The 20,961-nt window shown below is 35.4% G+C and overlaps 1 protein-coding gene across 2 annotated transcripts in view; it reads left to right on the forward strand.

The window, feature by feature from the left end:
• EPRS1 (glutamyl-prolyl-tRNA synthetase 1) overlaps positions 1–17,796 on the forward strand; it is a 71,119-nt gene extending 53,323 nt beyond the window's left edge. For both annotated transcript variants that reach the window (XM_020982247.2, XM_020982248.2), the window contains exons 30-33: positions 9,754–9,914; positions 10,498–10,576; positions 15,785–15,849; positions 17,429–17,796. In XM_020982247.2, coding sequence (XP_020837906.1) covers positions 9,754–9,914; positions 10,498–10,576; positions 15,785–15,849; positions 17,429–17,579 — 456 coding nt within the window. In that variant the 3' untranslated portion in view covers positions 17,580–17,796. The remainder of the gene's footprint in view (positions 1–9,753; positions 9,915–10,497; positions 10,577–15,784; positions 15,850–17,428) is intronic.
• The last annotated feature ends 3,165 nt before the right edge of the window (positions 17,797–20,961 follow it).

The raw sequence follows: 20,961 nt of genomic DNA on the forward strand, positions 1-20,961 counted from the left end.
ACATAGAAAATCCTAGGGAACCAGCAAAGATACTACTTGAAACAATTAGTAGCTTCAGCAGAATTGCAAGTTACGGAATAAACCCTCAAAAATCAACAGCGTTTCTACATAGTAATAACAACAAAATACAAGAGGCAGTAATAGAAATGTAAGTCCAATTCCGAATAACTACAAAATGCATAAAATATTTAGGGATTAGTATGCCAAAGCACACAAAATACTTGTGTATGTTCAGTGAGAAAGTGCTCCTGAAATAAAGAACAGCTTAAATAGTTGGAGGAATATTCAGTGCTCATGGGTAGGCCATGACAATATAATAAAAATGACAATACTGCCACAGTCAATTTATAGTTTTAATGTTTTACCAGTCAAATTATCTAAGGGATACTTTACAGAACTTGAGAAAATAATAGCAAAATTCATTTGAAAAAATTAAAGCTCTGTAACATAAAGAGAAATGATTAAAAAGGGTAGAGATGAAAGAGTTCACACTATATTATAAAGCAACAATCAGGAGCTTACTTACATTCTAATAGGAGAAGATGAAAGAGGAGGTAGTGATGGAAAATGGTTCTAACTCAGAGGTAAAGCTTGGGAATTCTCAGATGTCTGAAAGTGTGTAATAAAGCTGAGACTGAGCTAAATAAGTTGAAAGGGGACAGGAGTAGAGTTCTAGTGGGAAGAAAAGGCCAGAATTCAGGGGACCTGGCTTAGGGATGGCCAGAAAGTAGTATATTGGAGACCTGGCTAGTTTAAGGTAAAGGCTCACATGAAACTAGAAAGGATAGCTTGTATATTGGATGACAGACTCATAATCCCCAAATCCCAGTAAACTGGAATGATACATCCAAATCTAACAAAATATGAATGAATGTAATGTCTTAGTTTCAAAAACATCTGCTACATAGGGAGATGTGTTTAGCAGTCCACGTAGAAAAAGATTTAAGGCTTTTAGTTGATTACAGGTTATAAAACATCAATGTGCTGTGACTACCAGAAATCCATTGTAAATTTAGACTACAATTCAGTTCAGTTCAACAATTATTCACCAGCAAGACCCTAAGCCTTGGACAGACACAGATAAATAAGCGTTGTCTTTATTTCTCAAGAAACTCATAGCCCAATAGGTCAGATAAATATTATATCCAAATAACTCTAAGGCGAGGCCAAATGTTTTCAATTAAAAGACCCAGACAAGTTATTATCAGAATTATGGTGAGTAAGACATCACTTGTAGCTACAGGGATCAGGGAAGTTTTCATAGAAGAGGGAAGGCATAAGGGTGCACTCATTCTAGGCATGGTGTAAACTGAGCATGTAAACAGAAGAGGGCAGTAAAAGTTAATTAGAACAGAGGGTAATGAGTATTCCAGCTATGCTGGAACGGACAGGAGTCCATGTACATGGACAAGAGTCATGAGAGGTAAGTCTGGAAAGGTAGTTTAGAGCCACATTATGGAAATTCTTGGATGCCATATTCAGGAATTTGTATTTTTCCTGGCTTTGGAATAGGCAGTAGTGAAGCACTGGAGGTTTTTGAGCAGGGATTTATGTAATCTGAATGAGTTAGAAGGTTTTGTATATATCACACAGACAGTGATATGAAAGATGAATTGGAACTTAGTGTCTGAGGCCAGAATGAGTCATGTTCTTCCTTTTTTTCTAAGGTAGATTATATCTGGACTTTTGTGTTTGACTCTGGGTCTACATTTTAAGAGAACTAATAGGCCCTTAGGAAACTGTCCAAAATGTGGGGAGGATTCCAAACTTTATCATCATTTTTATTTAATGAAAAACAAAGAGCTGTTGTGTTGATTAATATTGAACCCCAGTATAATTAAGTTTGATGAGGAGTTATTTACATATAAATTAATTTCAGTACATAAAGAATCATCCCAGTTTTCAGTCACTTCCTCTAAATCCTACTCAGGGTTGTCTGTCTATTCATGCTCATTTGGTTTTCCTCCTAGTTGGTGTCTATTGTTTTTCTGGTTCTTTTGTTTTGTGTTATTTTTAAATAGAGCTTACCAGATATCTTGGCATACATCGACTTTTTGGGTCTAATTTGCATTATGGTATTCCATTAATTTAACACAGTTTAATAAGCCATTCCTCTGTTGTTGAACATTTAATTTGTTTCCAGGTTGTTTTTTTTCTTTTGTTTTGTTATTTTCAGTAACTTCCTGCTATGGAAATCCTTATGTATATAGTAGTTCCCCTCCCTTTTCAAAATAACGTGTGCAGGATTATTTTCCCAACAATGACATTGTTAGGTGGAAGGGCATGATCTTTCTTTTTTTTTTCTTTTTTTGGTAACTTTTACTGTATATTGTGAGATTACTCTCCCACAAGGTTCTACAAATCTGCAGTTGTATCAGAAATGATGTGTGTACCTGTTTCACCACAACCTCAGTAGCACTGAATTTCATTGTTTTTAGTTATGTTTGTCTATTTGAAGGTTTGACATGGTAACTAAAAGCTGTTTTAATTTGAAGCTTTGAAGTGCCTTATTGAAATTGAACATTGAAAAATGATGAACAATTTGTTTCCTCCTTTAAAAATTGTTCTTATTCTTTTACCGTTTATCCTTAATAGGGTTGACAGAACTGTCATGACTTTTTAATAGTTTTTATATACTTTAGATGACAAGTTTTTAATATAGTTTCCCAATCTGTTATTTTTCTCTTTTCTCTTAATTATGTTGTTTTTGTTATACAGGAATGCTTTATTTTCATCCATCCAGGTCTACTTGTTTTTTTTTCTTTGAGAATGTTTTGTTGCTGTGACTTCCGAATAATCCCTCTAATTCACCAGTAAAACTTTTCTTTGTAACAAATAAGAGTAGTCAAACAAAATAGTCACATTTGAATACATGTGCTTCCTTGCATGCTGATGCACCACCACAGGCAGGATAGGAGACATGCATCAGACTGAAGTCAGTTAACCTTGACTTGAATGAAGGTATTTATGAATGAATGAAGCATTTATTGAGCAACTGCTATGTGCCAGATGCCATGTAAAAGGCATCTCTATTTTCAAGTTGGTTACAGTTTAACTGGGGAAGATAGCATGTACACATATAAGTAGTCAGTCTTTAGGCATTTATTAAGTACCTGCTCTGTTCCAGGCACTGTGCTATGCATTGGGGATACAAAGAAAGGCAAAAGACAGTTCCCGCACTCAAGGAGCTCACAGTATAATGGCGGAGACAACATGCAAACAACTATGTACAAATAAAATAAGTACATGATAAATTAGAAATAATAAATAGAAAGAGGGAGCTAGAATTAAGGGAGATTAGAAAACACCTCATGTAGAAAGTGGAATTTTATTTGAAAATTGAAGAAACCCAGGAAGCAGAGATGAGGATGGAGAGTGTTCTAGACATGGGTGTGAGAGCCATTGAAATGTCCAGAGTTGGGAGATGGAGTGTCTTATTTGAGGAGCAGTAAAGAGACCAGTGGATATTGAGGGTGAGCAGAAAGGATTAAGGTGTAAGAAGACTGGAAAATTAAGTGAGTTGGTGAGTCTGCACCAATTAGAGAAGAGAAGGGGATAGGGTATTCAAAAGACTCTACAAAGGTAAATTTAGATAGACTTGGCAGTAAGTTGGGTAATGGGGAAGTGAGAGAAAGGAGTTGAGGATGACACCTAGGTTTGAAGCCTGGATGACTGGGAGGATGGTGGTGGCCTCTACAGTATGAGAGAAGCTCAGAAAAGGGGATGGTTTTGGGAGAAAGATAATGAGTTCAGTTTTCAACATTAAGATGTCTACAGGTCATTCATTTTGAGATATCTAGTAGGTAATTACACAGATGTAATTACACAGACTGATAATCTGTACAGATTTGAGAATCTGTACAGATCTGAGAATCATCAGCATAGAGGTGACAGTTAAAAACCATGGGAAGGGAAGGGGGCCTAGAGTGACATAGATAAAAATCTATCAGAGGAGACTGAGAAGGAGCTGACTAGGGAAGGACAACATAGGAGAAGACCCAGAAGAGAATGGTGTCATTAAAAACTTAGAGAGAAAGGGGCAGCTAGATGATGCAATGGATAAAGCTCTAGCTTTGGAGTCAGGAGGACCTGAGTTTAAATCTAGCCTCAGATACTTGATACTTACTTGCTGTGTGACTCTGGGCAAGTCACTTAACCCCAATTGCCTCACCGAAAAAACAAACAAACAAAAAACTTAGAAAAGGGTATCAAGGAGAAGAAGAGGATCAACCATGTCAAAGGCTTCAGAGAAGTCAAGGAGGAGGAAGACTGGGAAAAGACCATTAAATTTGGTAATTAAGAGGTTATTGATAACTTTAGAGAGCACACTTTTTGTTGAATGATGAGATTGGAAGCCAGATGATAGAAAATTGAAAAGAGAGTGAGAGAAAAGAATGGCATATGCAAAACAGATAGCAAGTGATTTTGGGAGGGAGATCTGGTGGCTGTGGAGCTGAACTGTAAGCAGATGGGGGATTTTGAGAGAGATGGTAGGAGCAGTCATGCAGCCATAGGGATTAATCGATTGCAAAAGTGTAGAGTTGTGATGAATAGTAAGAAGGCCAATTTGGCTGGATCTCAGTGCATGTGAAGGGGAGAGATGTGTGGTAAGACTGGAAACGTTGGTGGAGGCTGAGTTGTGGAGAGATTGAATGACAGAGAAGTTCATATAGTACCTAGAGGTACTGTAGAGTCACTGGAGTGTATTGAGTGGAGGAGTGAGATAGCCAGATTTGTACTTTATTAAAATAGTTTGGCAGCTTTGTAGAGGGTGGATTAGAAAGGGGAGAGATGTGAGAGGGCCCTCTTAAAAGGCTGTTCTAATAGTATAGGCAAGAAACAGTGGGAACCTGATTTAGAGTAGTGACTGTGGGAGCAAAGAGAGGGGGAAAGATGCAAGAAATGCTGTAGAGATAGAAAAGACAAGATTTGGCAGCTGATTGGGTATGTGGCATGAGTTACAGTGGGGAATTGAGGGTGACGCTGAAGCCGTGAACCTATGTGACTGGAGGGATTTGTGGTACCCTTAACAGAGAGAAATTCAGAAATTAGGTGGAAAGATAAAGTCAGTTTTGGATCTATTGAGTTGGAGATGTCTATGGAATATGTAGCTCAAAATGTCTAGTAGTTGGTGATGTGGCACTGGAGCGCAAAAGAAACTGGGACTAGAAACACAGATCTGAGAGTCATCAGCATACAAATGATAATTAAACTCATGTGAACAGATAAGCTCTTTAAGAGAGAAAATATAGAGAGAAAAGAGAAGAGGGCCCAGCACAGAGCCTTAGGGTACACCCACAGTTATTGGGGTGTGTTGTGAGTGAGTAATGAAATGAAGAATTTGTTAAGCATTTACTGTGGGCCAATCATTGCTTTAAGGGCTAGAGACAAATGCAAAAGTAGAACAGTTCCTTACCCTCAAGGAGCTTATATTCTAATAGGAGGAGAGACCTTACGTAGGGACATAGCGTCCAGGAGGCATCATGTGCTTTTGAAACTTACAGGGATGGTGGGTGGAGCAAGTGAGTGGAGGGGAGTAGATTGACACATGCTTTCCAGGAGTAATGATAGAGTTGGTTTGATTATAGAACTAGAAAGTGAAGTAGGGCTAATGACAAAAAATAATATCTGAGAATGAAGTAGTTACTTAACAGCATGGAAGACATCCATTTGAAAGGCAAGGAGTTGGGAGATGGAGAGTAGTATGTAAACAGAAAGACCAGTGTAACTGGATCATAGAGCATGTGATGGGAAGAGACAAGCCTGATAGGTTTGGGGAGAGTGGTTTCAGTTGAATGATGAGTTGGGAAGTCAGATTGCAGTAGGTTTAGAAGCAGGCGAGGGGAGAGAAAGTGGAGGCAGTGAGTGTAGAAGGCTTTCCAAAGGAGTTTAGCTGAGAAGTGGGGGTTAATTCTCAAAAAATTGATAGTTTTTATTTCTTGTTGAAAGAGCTTTCTTTTTTAGTTTTCTTGACCTTTATTACTATTAAATAAGAATTCAATGACTTTTGCTTTGTATTCCTAATGCATGATTCCTGTTATGTACTTTTTTTAAGTTAATTGGATTTTTGGGTAGCTAAATGGCTCAGTGGATAGTGTGACTGCCCTGGCTTCACAAAGACTCATCTTCCTTAGTTCAAATCTGGCCTCACATACTTGCTAGCTGTGTGACCCTGGGCAAAGTTACTTAACTCTGTTTGCCTCAATTTCCTCATCTGTAAAATGAGCTGGAGAAGGAAATGGCAAACCACTCTAGTATCTCTGCCAAGACAACCTCAAATGGGGTCACCAAGAGTCAGACATGAACTGAACAACTGAACAAAAACAACAGTTTGATTTTCTAAGCGCATTACTGTGTCATCTGCAAATAGTGGTATTTTGACCTCTTTATTTCCAGGGCTAATCCTTATCATATCTTTCTCTTGTGTAAGTGCAGTCACTAGAAATTCTACTCATATGGGAAGTAAAAAGTAGCATCCTTATTTTGTACCACTTTTAGTGGCAGTGCTTCAGATGATTCTCCATTACAAATTATTTTGGCTTTAGTCTTAAGGTAGAAACTTTTATCTTGTTGAGAAAAAAAAATCACACAACATCTGTGTGGGATTTTTTAATTGTTTCTTAGTATTCTATTAGGAATGAATATTGATTTTTTTAAAATAAATTTTTATTGATAGCTGTTATTTTCATATTGTCAAAATTGCTCCTTGCATCCCTTCTTCCTGGTTGGACTTAGGCTTGCTCTGTCTTGTTGCTTTTATCACATGCTTGTCTTGAGCTTTTTTTGTTGTTTATATGTTTAATGTATGTTTAATTATGTCGATATCTGTCAGGAAATATACATATTTCCTGATAGAACCTGAATGGCTGGTAAAAATCTTGTCTGCTTATGAGGAATAATTTTACTGTATGAATTTTCCATTGCTATATGCTTTTGGCTAACATTTAGTATATTTGCATCTATTTTCATTAGGGAAATTTGTCTATAATATTTTTTTTTAGTAATTTAATGCTAGATTTGCCTCAAAAAAGATATTGGGTAATGTTCTACCATTCTCTATGCTTATGAGTGATATGTGGACATAGGGATTATTTTATTGGTAAATTTAAAAGATTTTTACTGTGAATCCATCCTAACCCTAATTGTGAGGTACTTTTTTTTTTCTTTTTGAGGGGTAAGGAGAAGTTAGTATTCTTTTAAGACTTTTATTATTTTTTTCTCTGAGATTACTGTTTAAATTGTCAGAATCTTGTGGCAGAAATTTATTTGTAGATAATCATCAATTTCTTTTAAAATTGCTTATTTCTTAGGCTGTTGCTCTGTGTTGTATTCCCTAATAATATTCTTGATTTCTTTTGTGTTTAGTTGTTTATTATTTGTGGCTCCTAAAGACAGGGCTATTGGACCAATTAGGGAAACAGAATTCAGTGAAACGGAGTAGAGAAATAGATTTCATCTATTTATGTAATGAAGCTCCATGGCAGTTGGGGCAATTTAACATAAAAATGGACTGCCTGTTAATGGAGGAGTTTGAGCATTGGCTATAAAACTATTTGTTGGGAATTTTGAGAGGGGAGTTACATGTTGAATAAAGGGTTGAATTATTTGACTTTTGAGATCCCTTCTGTTTCTGTTGATTGATTTTCTATTCTAACACATGACAGTCCCTTCATTTTGAGCTAAATAGCTAGAACTTTTTTTCTCTCACATAACTTTCCCTGTTATTTTTTGGAATCCCTTTTCCTTTCTTAAAAAGCAACCATGTTTAATATAGTGTAGTAGTACTATTTATGTGCTTTGTTGGAATTCTCCAGGTAATAATATGTATTTCCTCACATTGTTTGCCTCATTGATTATTCATGTAATGTAGTGTAAGTGTAGCACAGCACATCAGTAGTAGTCTGGTGTATTTTCCTTTACAAAGTCAGACCAATTTCTAGGGGATAAATTTTATTATTTGAATATTTAAAGTATATCTGTGTTTACCTATTTCTTTTGTTAGGGAGACTAAACTGAACCATCCAAATGTTCCATCCTTAGAGCACAGTGCAGATAGAGGGACACAGGGGACTCTTAGATTAGGATAATCACGTTACATAGTCCCTGTTTATTTGTTTTATTTATGAACATGGAACGCAACTTTGCATCTAGAGACAAATAAAAAGTGATACATTGAAGGAGCAACTTATTGCTTTCTTCTTGACTTGGGCAAGAATGTAAAATTAGTTTATACTCCTCTATCCCTCACCTACCTCTCCACCCTTCTCAGTTACCCTCCTTTCTTTGAGCCTGGATGTACAGGGCTATTGCATCACCCAGTATTCCTCAAACTTGGGGAAATATTTCCAGTGGTAAGGTTGAATCAGTTGTGTGGTCCTTCTTCCTTGTAAGTCAAAAAGGTTTAAAAAAGAATTATAACTAGAGATAGTAAAAATTGTTCAGCTTTTTTGTTTGTTCATTGGTGCTGAACCATACCTTTTTGTTAGGGAATGAATGCATGCACGAATGAAAAAGCATTTACCGAAATGCTTATTATGTACCATGCTCAGTGACACAAATATAAAAGTCTAGAAAGTTCCTGCTCATTATAGAACTCATATTCCAATTGGGGCAGACAGCACATAAAAGAAAGTTTAGCTGCAGGGCAAATAAAAAAGAAAAAGCTCTATTTATACGTCCATTATTTGTAAACAAAACCAGTACACTATCCTAAAATGTTTAGTGGACAAGTTATTGGTTTGTTGTTGTTTTAGCATCTTATTTAATTTTGCAAAGAAACTGAGGTTTCTGTTGATTAATATGCTACTGTGATTTTAGAGATGACTGGGAGGATGGAATTAGAAGCTCTCAGATTAGGGAATTTTCAACCTGTTGCTCTGCTTTTAGAGGCCACTCATCTCAAGTGATCAGTATTGTAAGGATCCCATGGAGACTGCCAAGTCTTGAGGTCATAGAACTCAAGTATTATAGCAATCATAAACTCTACCGATCAATAACCAATAAACATTTATTAAGTGCCTGCTGTATACCTGGCTATGTCTTGAACTACCCAGACCTACATATAACCATGAGTCTGTTGGGTCTTGGTAATATGTTTGTTTGCTTTTGCTTTTCTTTATTGAAAAGTTCCATAGTTTAGATTAAAATTGATAATATTTTATCATAACTAACGGTACAGTTGGTTAAACCCTCAAGATCTCGGTTTTCTTACAATCCCACATAGAGTCAAAGCTTCTTAAAGATTTAGAAATTACCTAATAAATGTGAAATCATTACATAGTGATCTTTGCGATGATAATCGTATGTTGTCTTTCTCAGTAGCTCACATTTATGCTTTTGTAATTTTGCAGAAGTTTTGCTATTGTTCAGTCATTTCAGTCACGACTGACTCTTCCTGACTCCATTTGGAGTTTTCTTGGCAAAGATACTAGAGCGATTTGCCATTTCCTTCTCCATCTCATTTTATAGATGAGGAAATTGAGGCAAACAGGGTTAAGTGACTTGCCCAGGGTCACACAGCTAGTAAGGTCACGCAGATAGTAAGTGTCTGAGGTCAGGGTTGAACTCAGGTCTTCCTGAATCCAGGCCTGATACTCTATGCACTATGCCGCTCAGCTGAAGAGGTTAGAGAGAGAGTAAGTATGTGTTTATGTATGCATAGACTTCTGTTGCTTATTGATTGTTGACATGTGTGTAATTGCAAGTATTTGTGTGTATGTGTATTTACATTACAGTTGTCTTTAAATTTTCTAGGGGGTACCGATCAGACTTGAAGTGGGGCCACGGGATATGAAGAGCTGTCAGTTTGTCGCAGTCAGACGAGACACTGGTGAAAAGTTGACAATTGCTGAAAAGGAAGCTGAAACGAAGCTTCGTGATGTTTTGGAGGATATCCAGGCTAACCTTTTCAAAAGGTTGGAACCTTATAAACTAAATCTAAGATGTATGATATGTTCTTTAAAAGTGATGCTTAATTTTTAGAGAAGAAATTTTATAGATCCTCTTAACTGTTCCCCTTATCATTATCCCAAGTATTATTTTTTTTTTATTTGTTCTTCTGTGACTGTTTATAAACTGTGTTTGGACTTGAGCAAATACTGACAAAAGACAGATTAGGACAGTGGTTCTTAGATAAAAGGAAAAAATAAATGCCAAAATATTTCTCTTTACTTCAAGATGAGACTGGTATGTTAGATCAAGTTAGTAAGAATACTATATGTTGAAAGAACATTTTAAGCTTCATTTGGCTCTTAAAACAACCACATCAGGTGGTATTATTCTTATTTTTCAGGTGAGGAAATTGAGGCTGAGAGAGACTGTGACTTGTATATATGGTCACATAGCTAATAACTAGCAGAACCTGGACAAGAACAGAGGTCTTCCGCTTCCAAATCTGTTGATATTTTCCAACTTGTTTACCACTTCATGTTGTTACAACAAACTGGTTACAAGTGTTGGTGAATAGAAAGAAACATTTATTAATTCTTTTCTCTTCAGAGCATCCGAAGACCTCAAAACTCACATGGTTGTAGCCAGTACAATGGAAGAATTTCAGAAAGTATTGGATTCTGGAAAGGTAAAAATCTTTTGAAAAGTTTTAAAACCTTCACGTGGGTGAATTAAAAATATTTAATTGATTTTTTAAAATACTGTTGAAACTTAAGGAAAACATAATTGTGCCTTTTTTATAATTAGGTGAGGTGATATATTTGTTATTGCAATATTCTCACCTGAGGATTGCTGTGAAAAAGTTTTTCTATATGAGGTTGCTCAAATTATGTGATATGTACTGAGTAAGTGATAAAGTAATGTTTAACCCATTTAGGGAGTTGATACTCACAATATCTAATGTATGGACAACTACAGAATCCTTTTGTGAGTGTGATTATGTCATTTTATAAGTGAAGAGACTCAGGCTCAGAGAGGTGACAACTTGTCCAAAATCAGACCGCCTATGAGGGCAGTGCTTTGGCTAAATCCAGGTGTCAGAATACCTGACTTAGTGTACTTTCTACCATGTCGTCCTATCAAAACCCACATAAAACATTAGCTGAATTTTTGTCTATGGCATGTCTGTTTTCCCACAGAGGGATGGATAAATCCCACTTAAGTACTTAAAATATACTAAGCACTATTCTAAGTACCAGGGATATAAAAATACAAGCAGACAAAATAGTTAATGTTGTGTATAACTTTGAGTTAAGACCAACATTGAATTGACTGCCTTGTGAAATAGTGAATTCTTCGTAAGTGAAAGTCATGAAGTACATACTAGACAATCTAATAAAAAATGTAAAGGAGATTCCTTCATTGGGTGGGACATTGGACAATGTCCCTTCAGTCACTAAGATTCCATATCAGTGATCATTTGAACCTCTGTCCTCATCTGTAAAATGAGATACTAAGGTCCCTTCCCATTCTTAGTTTCTTTGATCCCATTTTTGCCTCTGTGTGTGGTTTCCTTAGATCTATCCTCATTCAAGCCTCATCACTTCTGTCATATGACCATACGACGACTATACTACCTACATCAATGGAAGGGTGTTGAGGTCAGCCCAGCTGACCAGGAGAAATTTGGGTTTTTCTTTTTCTATTTCAAGAATGTGCATCCAATTTGTTTTCTTTGTGTTTAGTTTATTTCTTAAGACATTTTCATTTCCTTTATTGTAGAAATAATGTCTGTAGGTTGCATTAAAAAAAAAGTAATCTTTTAAAAATGTTGAATGAGTTAATAAAGTAGCTTACAGAGCAACTTTAGTTGTCATGGGAATAATAACCGTGGCTTTCACAGAAGTTAATTATGTGCAAGATAACTGAACTGTCTTTTAAGGGAAATAGAAGACAAGCCATTGTAAGTATTTCAACTCTTAGTTTAAGGTAGACTGCAACTTAATTTCAGATACAGGTCCAAAGAACATGTTTTAGGCACTACAATTTTTTGTATTTTCTATTCTCTGGGCCCCCTTTCCTGTCTCATCCCCACAGTGTTTTAAGAGGTGGTGACCATCAAAAAAATTCTCCAAGACTAATATAAACATAGCTATTGTGCTTTTCTTATGAGGTTAAAAAGAACCTTTACCAAAATAGAATTTGATCATTGTTAGACATCTAGGTATTCCAGCATTTGCTTTTAAAATTCTTTTTTTCAAACTTCTTAAAATCTGATTGTGCTTGGTTTGCTATTGGGAGTTATTCCAATGTAGAATGCTTTAATTAACAACTATTATGCATTTTAATACAGGTCTTATAAGTCTGTATGTTTCTACCAAAGTCATTCAAACAGATTTCATTATACATTTAAATAAACATTAATAGAGTAGGAATGTGCTCTCTATTCCTAATTTTAGGTAAAATGCACACTATTATGTCATGTTTAGTATTGCTCACTACATACACATGTAATATACACACATGTTTACCTGTGTTACAATGATATTTGTTTTTTATGTATAATTTTAAATGTCTCTTTTTAAAGAATTTAGTATGGTGACATGTCTGTAACATTTCCCATTAAAATAGTCTCAGTGAACTATAGCAATTGCTAATGGTGGAATATTTCCAATTTAATGTTAAATTAAGCTTTAGTGTGAACCAGAAACCTTTTAATGACTGAATTAAAGTTAAAATTATAATAACAGGGAACTTTTGTATAGCATTTTTAGCTTAATAAAATGCTTTCTGGACAACTCTGTAAGGTATAGAAAGTGTTATTATGTCAACATTTTATAGATAAGGAAACTGAGGTTCACACAAGTTGTCATTTGTCAGTCGTCATACAACTAGTATATATTGAAATTGAATTTAACCTAAAAATTTATATTATTTCATGGCAATAACCAAAATTTATATTTTACAATGATATTCTGGATAAGCTATTATCTAGAATTTTTTTTTGTCACCTCAAAAATTATAACATGTTTAATATTTTTAAAATTGTAGATATTTTGAATAATTTAACATCAAAAGTACTAGGTGAATTTTTGCTCTTTGTTTTTAAGATGAACCTGAACTTAGGGCATAGTCATTCTTTCCTTAAAATTAAGGAATGTAACTGTCAACTGGAAGTACAGCTATTAAAATAATTGTTAAAATAGTATCAAATAATATAATATTAAGCTAGTTGCTGAATTAACATTTTAAAACAAAATACATAGGAATATATTTCCTATAGGAATAGATTATTTGTAACTAAACCATGAACAGTTTTCCTGTCACTATATAATTAAAGATGATTGGCCCTCCTCCGATCTTCCCCCTTTAGTCCTTTTTTGTTTGAGTTGGTGCTAATGATTTACCAAGTATCAACACAAAGGGGGCAAGTTTCACTGTTATCTTAGCCCAGATACTCCCATAGTTTGAGGTTTAATTTTGCACTTCAAAAATCATTTCATAAGAATCGATTCTATTTTTAAATTCAAGGGAAAAATATTCTTACCAGAGGCAAAATAAAATTTTATAATTAAATCACATTTATCATGAGTAGTCAGCTCAGATTATACGAGGTCATATTATTCAGGTGGAAGTTGATCAAGCATTTCCATTTCAAATGCTGAGAAATTTATAGTATTATAGATTAGTATAGTACTATTTATTTGTGTTGTTGAAATTCTTCTTGAGGTGGAACCTATATGAAGTCTGTTACTACTACTGAGATAATTAATTTGCTCTGCTGATCATATATAGTTTCTTTACTTTTTAATCTCAGCAGAGAAGCAGTTTATGTAGTCATGAGTATATTGTTCTTAGAGTTAGAAACTTGAAATACTGCTGCATTTGTAAATAACTGTGTACTTGCACTGAAGTAAGTCATTTAAGAGGATCAGGTTTTTTGATAAAATTTTTGTAAGACTTTAAAGGGTCTTTGTGAGCGACTCCATTGGTTGGCCTTAAAGTGCTATATAAGTATGAATTACTGTAATTATTATTGTTTGTTGATAAGGTATTAAGCTCAATTTATATTTACTCTGCATTTCAGTAGGGAAGCCCCTTGAAACCTAAACACTTAACTGAGTGCTTTGTGCTGGCACAATTTAGAGTGTTGCATTGTGCTGGTAAAAAGTCTGTTAGGAGGATAATGTGTACCTCCTTCCCAAAAGGAAGCAGTTCAAGTGGATGATCTCTGAGTTCCCTTCCAAGTGATGATAATGATTATTCTTGTGATTGTAGGTTTGCTTTATTTTAGGCTAACCTATTGTTATGGAAATTTGAAGGCCACCAAAAACCCAAAACAAAACCCAAACAAACTAGAAAGGGCTTCTTAAATTGGCCACTAGCCTAGCCTGCAAATTTTACATATGAGGAAATTGAGGTCTTCATTTTAAAGACCAAGGGTGCACAGCAAATGAATGGCAGAGTTTGGTATTAGAACCAAGACCTCGTAGAATTTAAAATTGTAATAGAATTCTTTCTTTTTAATTCACTATTTATGGAATACAGGGAGAAGTAGTTAGACATGATCATTTCAAGGGAAGTCTTGTAGCTTTTAATTTGTCTGAAAGTGTTTGTTTTCTTAATGCCTTTTGTTTTTACATCACAATCTTTTCCCCCTTTAATCTCTTCCCTCCACATCATTGAATCCTTCCTTGAACAAGGAAAACATTTAAACAAAAACAGTAGATTCAGTAGCCGCATCTGACAACATTTGCCACATTCTGTATCTCTAGTCCCCCATCTTTTTGCTGAAAGGAGGGAAATGTATTTTCAGTCCTCCAGGATCAAGATCTTGACCATTATAATTCATCAGAATTCTACTGTATTTCAATGTGTTTGCACATTATTGTAGCCAGTGTGTATATCCTCCTGGTTTTGCTTCTTCCCATGTTTCTTCTCTCCTCATATTCTTCATAGTTATCATTTTTTTGTGGTTTTAAAATATTTTACTTCATTGCTATAACATAGTTTGTTCAGCCATTCTCTGATTTTGTGGACTCTGCTTCTCTTTCTAAATGCTAACCTCCTTTTGGTCATTCATATTATATGCAGTTTTCAGGAACTGTTGCACAGAATGAAGTACATCTGTGTTCCCTAATTTGAAGCCTGAAGACCTAGGTTCTTTATGCCTTTGGCAAATCACTTCATCAGATTCCTCATCAGTAAAATGAGGCAGTTGGACTACATGATCTCTAAAATCTCTTTTAAATCCAAATCTTATCTTTTTTTAAAAAAAAGCATTCCATATTTTTATTTCCATTCTTCTCACTATAGCTTTTTAGGTAAGTGGAGCCAGAATTTTATGACATAGTAAAGAAATCCCAGGAAGTCCAAAAGTCACATCTTTGTGGTACAGCTGAGATAAGAGCTTGGTTCTACTTGGGCCACATTGTTCTTCTATTAGATCACTGTTTCCTAAACAGTGTTTTGGGATATTTGAAATACTGCAGTCGTTAGTGTGTTATTTTATTCTAGGTTTCTTTGCACTGCTTTTCAATTTTTGATCTGATGGTATGTCATAGTAACTGTTGTAAAGAAAGTGAGAATGGTGACTATATGTATGAATGTGAATATATATGTTTATATAGATGAGGGGGAAAACAGAAGGGGCATAGCCCTCCCACCCCACCTTCTCTTTTCCTCATATCTTTCCTGGTATGTTCTATCAAGTGTATTATACAGGTGTCATGAACCTGATTGTGTCATGACACCAGGTTGTAATAACATCAGAACCAAAACCAGGTCGAAAAATACTACTTTATAGTTGTAAGTGATTCAGTATGAAACATAAATAAAATGTTTTATGGAACACAGCAAATGACAATATTTTTTCCTTCACTATACCCCACCTTAGATTGCTCAGATTCCTTTCTGTGGGGAAATTGACTGTGAAGACTGGATTAAAAAAACTACTGCCAGGTAAACTTATTCATAAGTGCAACTTGAAAGTGCAAATAATTTAGAAATGACTTTAAATATTAATTCTCCTTCAGTATCAATTCATGCAGATTTAACACTTGTTGGGGTTAGATATTTTTGTGTGTTTGGGATCTGGTTTTAAGCCTTCTTATGATGTTAATTCACTTCAACAAAATAGGTTTAAGGCTCTGACTGTATGTATAACACTGCTAAGCAGACACTGAGCCTGGCTTCATGGAACTTATATGTCATTAGTACTTCAGATGAACAAGACTATTCCCTCACTGTTTTTTTTAAACAGAGGTTTACTTATCAACATTATAAATTAATGTTTAAATCCATAATGTGTAATATAGTAGTCTATCAATGAGAGTTTATTAAGCACTTACTAATTTCCAGATACTCCTAGGCACAGAGAATACAAAGACAAAAATGAAACAACCTTGCCCTCAAGGTGCTTACATTCTATCTGGGAAAACAAAATGAACAAATGTAACTAAATTTAAAATACAGACAAAGTCAGTACTAGATGGTTTCAGTTGGGTTGGGAAGCACTGGTAGTTTGGGGGAATTAGGAAAGGCTTCATATAGGAGCTGGCACTTGAGCTTTGAAGAAAGCTAGGGACTCTGATGGGCAGAGATGAGAACAGAGTGCAAACCAAGTTTACAGGCCAGCTATAGAAAGATATGGAGACGGGAGTTAGCATGTAATGTGGGAGGAATATGAAGTAGGCCAGTTTGGGGTAGACTAGAGGGTCTGGAAAGATTAGCCAGGTTATGAAGAGTTTTAATTCTAGGGACCAGGTATGACAATTGACACAAAATTTGCTTGGTCCTTCCAGGTAGTCTTTAAATTTTGGTCCTTCTATTAAGAGGCAGAATCCTAGAGGTAGTAGTAAGCAAATGAATCTTCAATAACATAGTTTGTTTTTTGATTGATTGTTTGTTTTGGTTATTGTTTTTTGCGAGGGAATTGGGGTTAAGTGGCTTGCCTAGGGTCACACAGCTAGTAAGTGTCAAGTGTCTGGTCTGAGATCGGATTTGAACTCAAGTCCTCCTGACTCCAGGGCTGGTGCTCTATGCAATGCGCCACCTTGCTGCCCCCTCCATAGCATAGTTTTCAAAAACCTATTGGAAGTTATGTCTATTTTTTAATGTCCAACTCAAGTGTCACCTCCCCTATGAAGCATTCCCTGAAAATTCTTAAGCAAATGTGACCCCCTAAGTCCCCATGGCTCTTTATTTGGTCCCTCTCATATCACATCCTACTTTGTTTTATAGTTATCTGTAACTTGTCTCAACTCTCTTAGGAGATTGTGAATTTCCTGTGGATGAGGGCTTTGTCTTATTCATTCTGTGCCTCAACAGCTCTCAAAAACTTACCACAATGCTTTGCCTAGTAGGCACCCAGATCAATATTTCTTGAATGAAGTTGAGCTATAGTATGATCATTATTGTATTAACTATAAAGAACTTCTTAAACCTAATGTGAAAAACCTTTGTATTCCAATTCAAAGTAATAGAGTTATCAGAATAAGTAAATGAAAACAAAGAAGTGACATTCTTTTTGTTATTTCAGAGATCAAGATCTTGAACCTGGTGCCCCATCCATGGGAGCAAAAAGCCTTTGTATACCCTTCAAACCTCTCTGTGAGCTGCAGCCTGGAGCCAAGTGCATCTGTGGCAAGAAGCCTGCCAAGTTCTATACCTTGTTTGGTCGCAGTTACTAGGGAAAATGGCTACTGCTGAGCTTCTTAAAACTTTTTTTTTTGATAAGACTGACATCTTCTCAAAAATAACCAGTTTTGTGGCTTTTTAAATAAAAATTCCAAAAGCTGAGTCATAAGAGACAATGTTCAAGGGGAAAAAATCATCATACTCTTAAAATAGCAGTAATAAAGACTTTTCCGTAAACAGTTCTAACAATAAATATGTATTGTGATCATATGTTGTTTCATATTTGCATTTATCTGGAGTGTGTTATTTTTTATGAAAAAATTAGAAATTTAAACACATTTTAATGTGTCCACAGTATTTAAGTGGACATTTAATAAGTCTTCCAAAAGTCCCTGCATCACATTCAAGAATTTAATTTTTATAGGTGGCTCTGAGGCAAGAATCAGCAGTATGGGGACTAGGGTTGCTGCTCCCATTATCTCTGGTTGGAACTGTTAGCATTGCTGTTTTAATTCCAAATGGAGCATGAGATAAGTTCTACTCTCTCTACTACAACAGCCCACTGTGGTGTTTCAACTGAATCCATCTAAATATGAATCCTCATAGACCTTTGGAAAGTGGTAAAAAGTAATGTCACTAAGAATTAAGAGTAATGGCAGTATTCAGACTAATAGTGCTATTTCCTGCCCTCATCCATCTTCTCTGATTAATCCCTTAAAGTAGTCCCATACATAACGTTTTAAGAAGAAATGAGTGAAGTGAATCAAATGAATGTGAATTAACCTGAATGAATCCAGGTAATGATACATAAAATTTCATGCTTAGCAGGAAAGGTGTTGAATCATGTGAAAAGATGATAACAATAGTCGGGTTTTTGTGAGGGGAGGAGGCATGATTTTTATGTTTTAATTATAAAGATTGCTGTAAGGAGCAGAATGTGTTCATTTGTTAGTATCTGAAAGCATCAGATTGAAAATGCCATCTGAAGATTCAGTAATATCTTTAGTACCGGTGCATTTATCCAAATAACCAGGAGTGTGATGAAGATTTATAAATGCATGATTTTTATTTATTGTACTTCCTATAGGTTTCCAGGGCCAAAACGTTCATAAACAACTTTCCATACATAGCCAGATTGGTCCTCAGAAAGTAATCTGTTGCTTCATTGCATACTCAAATCCTTCGCAGTATGGTAGTACTCTCCAGACCCTAAAATCTATTTGCATAACCTTTTGAGAACTAGCCCTTCTACATCTTATAATGTGGTATTGCAGTACATGACTGTGGAGTTTCAAGTATGTTTTCATCCCATGAAACAATGAAAAATAGAGTATTGTATCAATCCTATGCAACTCCTTTCTGCTTCTGCGATGGCAATGGCAGAAAATAGGACAGGGGGTGTTGAGACACTTAGTTTTTAGATTGTCTAAGAAGTTTAATGTGGTTGTTTCGATTTCTCTGGATATGAGACCAAGAAATAAACATACTACTCATGGAGCTGAATCATGTAAATCTTGACGTTTTTGGTAAGTTAAACCAAAAATAAAAGAAGTGGCAACTAAATGGAAGAATGGTCCACAGATGTTCCTTGGAGAGGCAAAGAAAGATATTAGCAGAGTTGGTGATTAAAATGTAAATTTCTTTTTTTTGAGCTACAGCACCTAGCACAGTACCAGGTACATAGTAAGTGGTTAATGAATGGTTCTTGATTGATTTCATTCTACATTTGAAAACTAAAATATTTTATGGGACATTTCACTATCTCATAATTGCAGAGCTCAAGTATTTGCAAAAAGCTTATAGTATAAAAGTATACAACTTCTACACCGACATCAGTTGTAGACAATAAAAAGGTAGAAAAATTCTAAGACCTTCCAATTTGAATCAACATTCCCTTTGATTTTTGGTGACTGCAGTGAAAAGGTGAGAATAGATGACAACTGTGAAAGAAATCTACTTCAAAGTATGATTCAAGAAGTAGGAATTACTTTCCAAGAAGGAGAGCCCAAAGCCTAGTAGACTGCTAAATCTTCATGCCTTTACATCATGAATATTTACTTGAGAAAAGAATCAGGCATTTGAGATAGTAAGCACAGAATAATGTCCCAAAAATGAAAATCATGTAGCAAAAGATGTTATTGATGTGGAAATCATCTCTGAGTTAATTTTCTGTGTATAGGCAAACCTCTGACTTCTGAGAACAAAGATCACACAGTAAAAAGCTGTAAGACAAAGAATGGAAAGAAAAAAAAAGATGGTCTTCAATTGAGACAGTTCAATCCTAAACTATTTAAATAATGATGAAAAATGCATAATATACAGCAGAAACCAAGTGATATCAACACTACTATTTTATACAGAAGTTTAAGTGGTATCAATCAATTGTCATAACTTAGAGATTTTTAAAAGCCTAAAAACGTCTTGGTCAGCAAGCATGATGTATTTGCCTAGCACAAAGTTGGTGCCCAAAGACAACACAGATTTAGGAAATAAACTTGTAAAATCTTATGAAGAAAGATGAATGACGACTGCTATCACCTCAAAAATGGAATCAGTGTAAAATCAGTAAAAAAGTAAAATCATCTTAAAGAAAACTTGGTAAGAAGTCATCCTGAGGACATTTAAGGATAAAAATAGAAGAAGACATGAAAAATGGTGGGGGAAATATGCAAAAATGTTTATGACACTTTTAAACAGCAAGATCCATTGAACCATTACAACTGGGCTCAACATCAGAATCCTGGATGTGCCTATACAGAAGACAGAAATATCACATAAGACAGGGAAGGCAGCTAGATTGGACCAAGTGTACAAAGAGGAGATCCACATTGGAAGCAATGAAGGATTAATTCATAATATACAGGAGGGAAGATAAATTCCTAAAGGTGGTGAAAAAATTTCAGACCTCATTGCTAAAAAGAAAGAAGGGAGGAAGAAGCCTCAGAGCATCAGGAAAAATCAAGTGGGTGAATCATGTCTGTTATATAACTTCAATGTAATGACCAATCAACCCCAGAGGACCAATGGTGAAACATGCTACTGACAGAGGACTGATGGGCTCAGAGTGCAACATGAGACACATTTCTGGGCATGGCAAATATGTGAATTTATTTTGCTTGACTGTGATCATTTCTTCTTTAAAAAATGAATGTTGCCAAAATCATAGCATACAGTAGGATGGACAACTCTTAGCGTTTGTCAATCACCACATACATTTGGAACAGATAGTACAAATGGACGAAAAGTCAGGCTCAGAATTGGAGAGGAGAAGAGTGCACTGGGTTGCCTTTCAAGATATTGCAAAGCTCTTTTAATGACCCCAAGCTTCTTTTGAAGACAAAGGCTCCTATTTTTAAAACCAATACTCCACCAGTGTTGTATAGCTGCAAGACATGAAACATAACAGTCTCAGAAGAACTAAAAATGAATATCACA

This window comes from Phascolarctos cinereus, unplaced genomic scaffold, assembly GCF_003287225.1.
Source record: "Phascolarctos cinereus isolate Bilbo 61053 unplaced genomic scaffold, phaCin_HiC Scaffold_5;HRSCAF=322, whole genome shotgun sequence".
Classification (NCBI taxonomy): Eukaryota; Metazoa; Chordata; class Mammalia; order Diprotodontia; family Phascolarctidae; genus Phascolarctos; species Phascolarctos cinereus.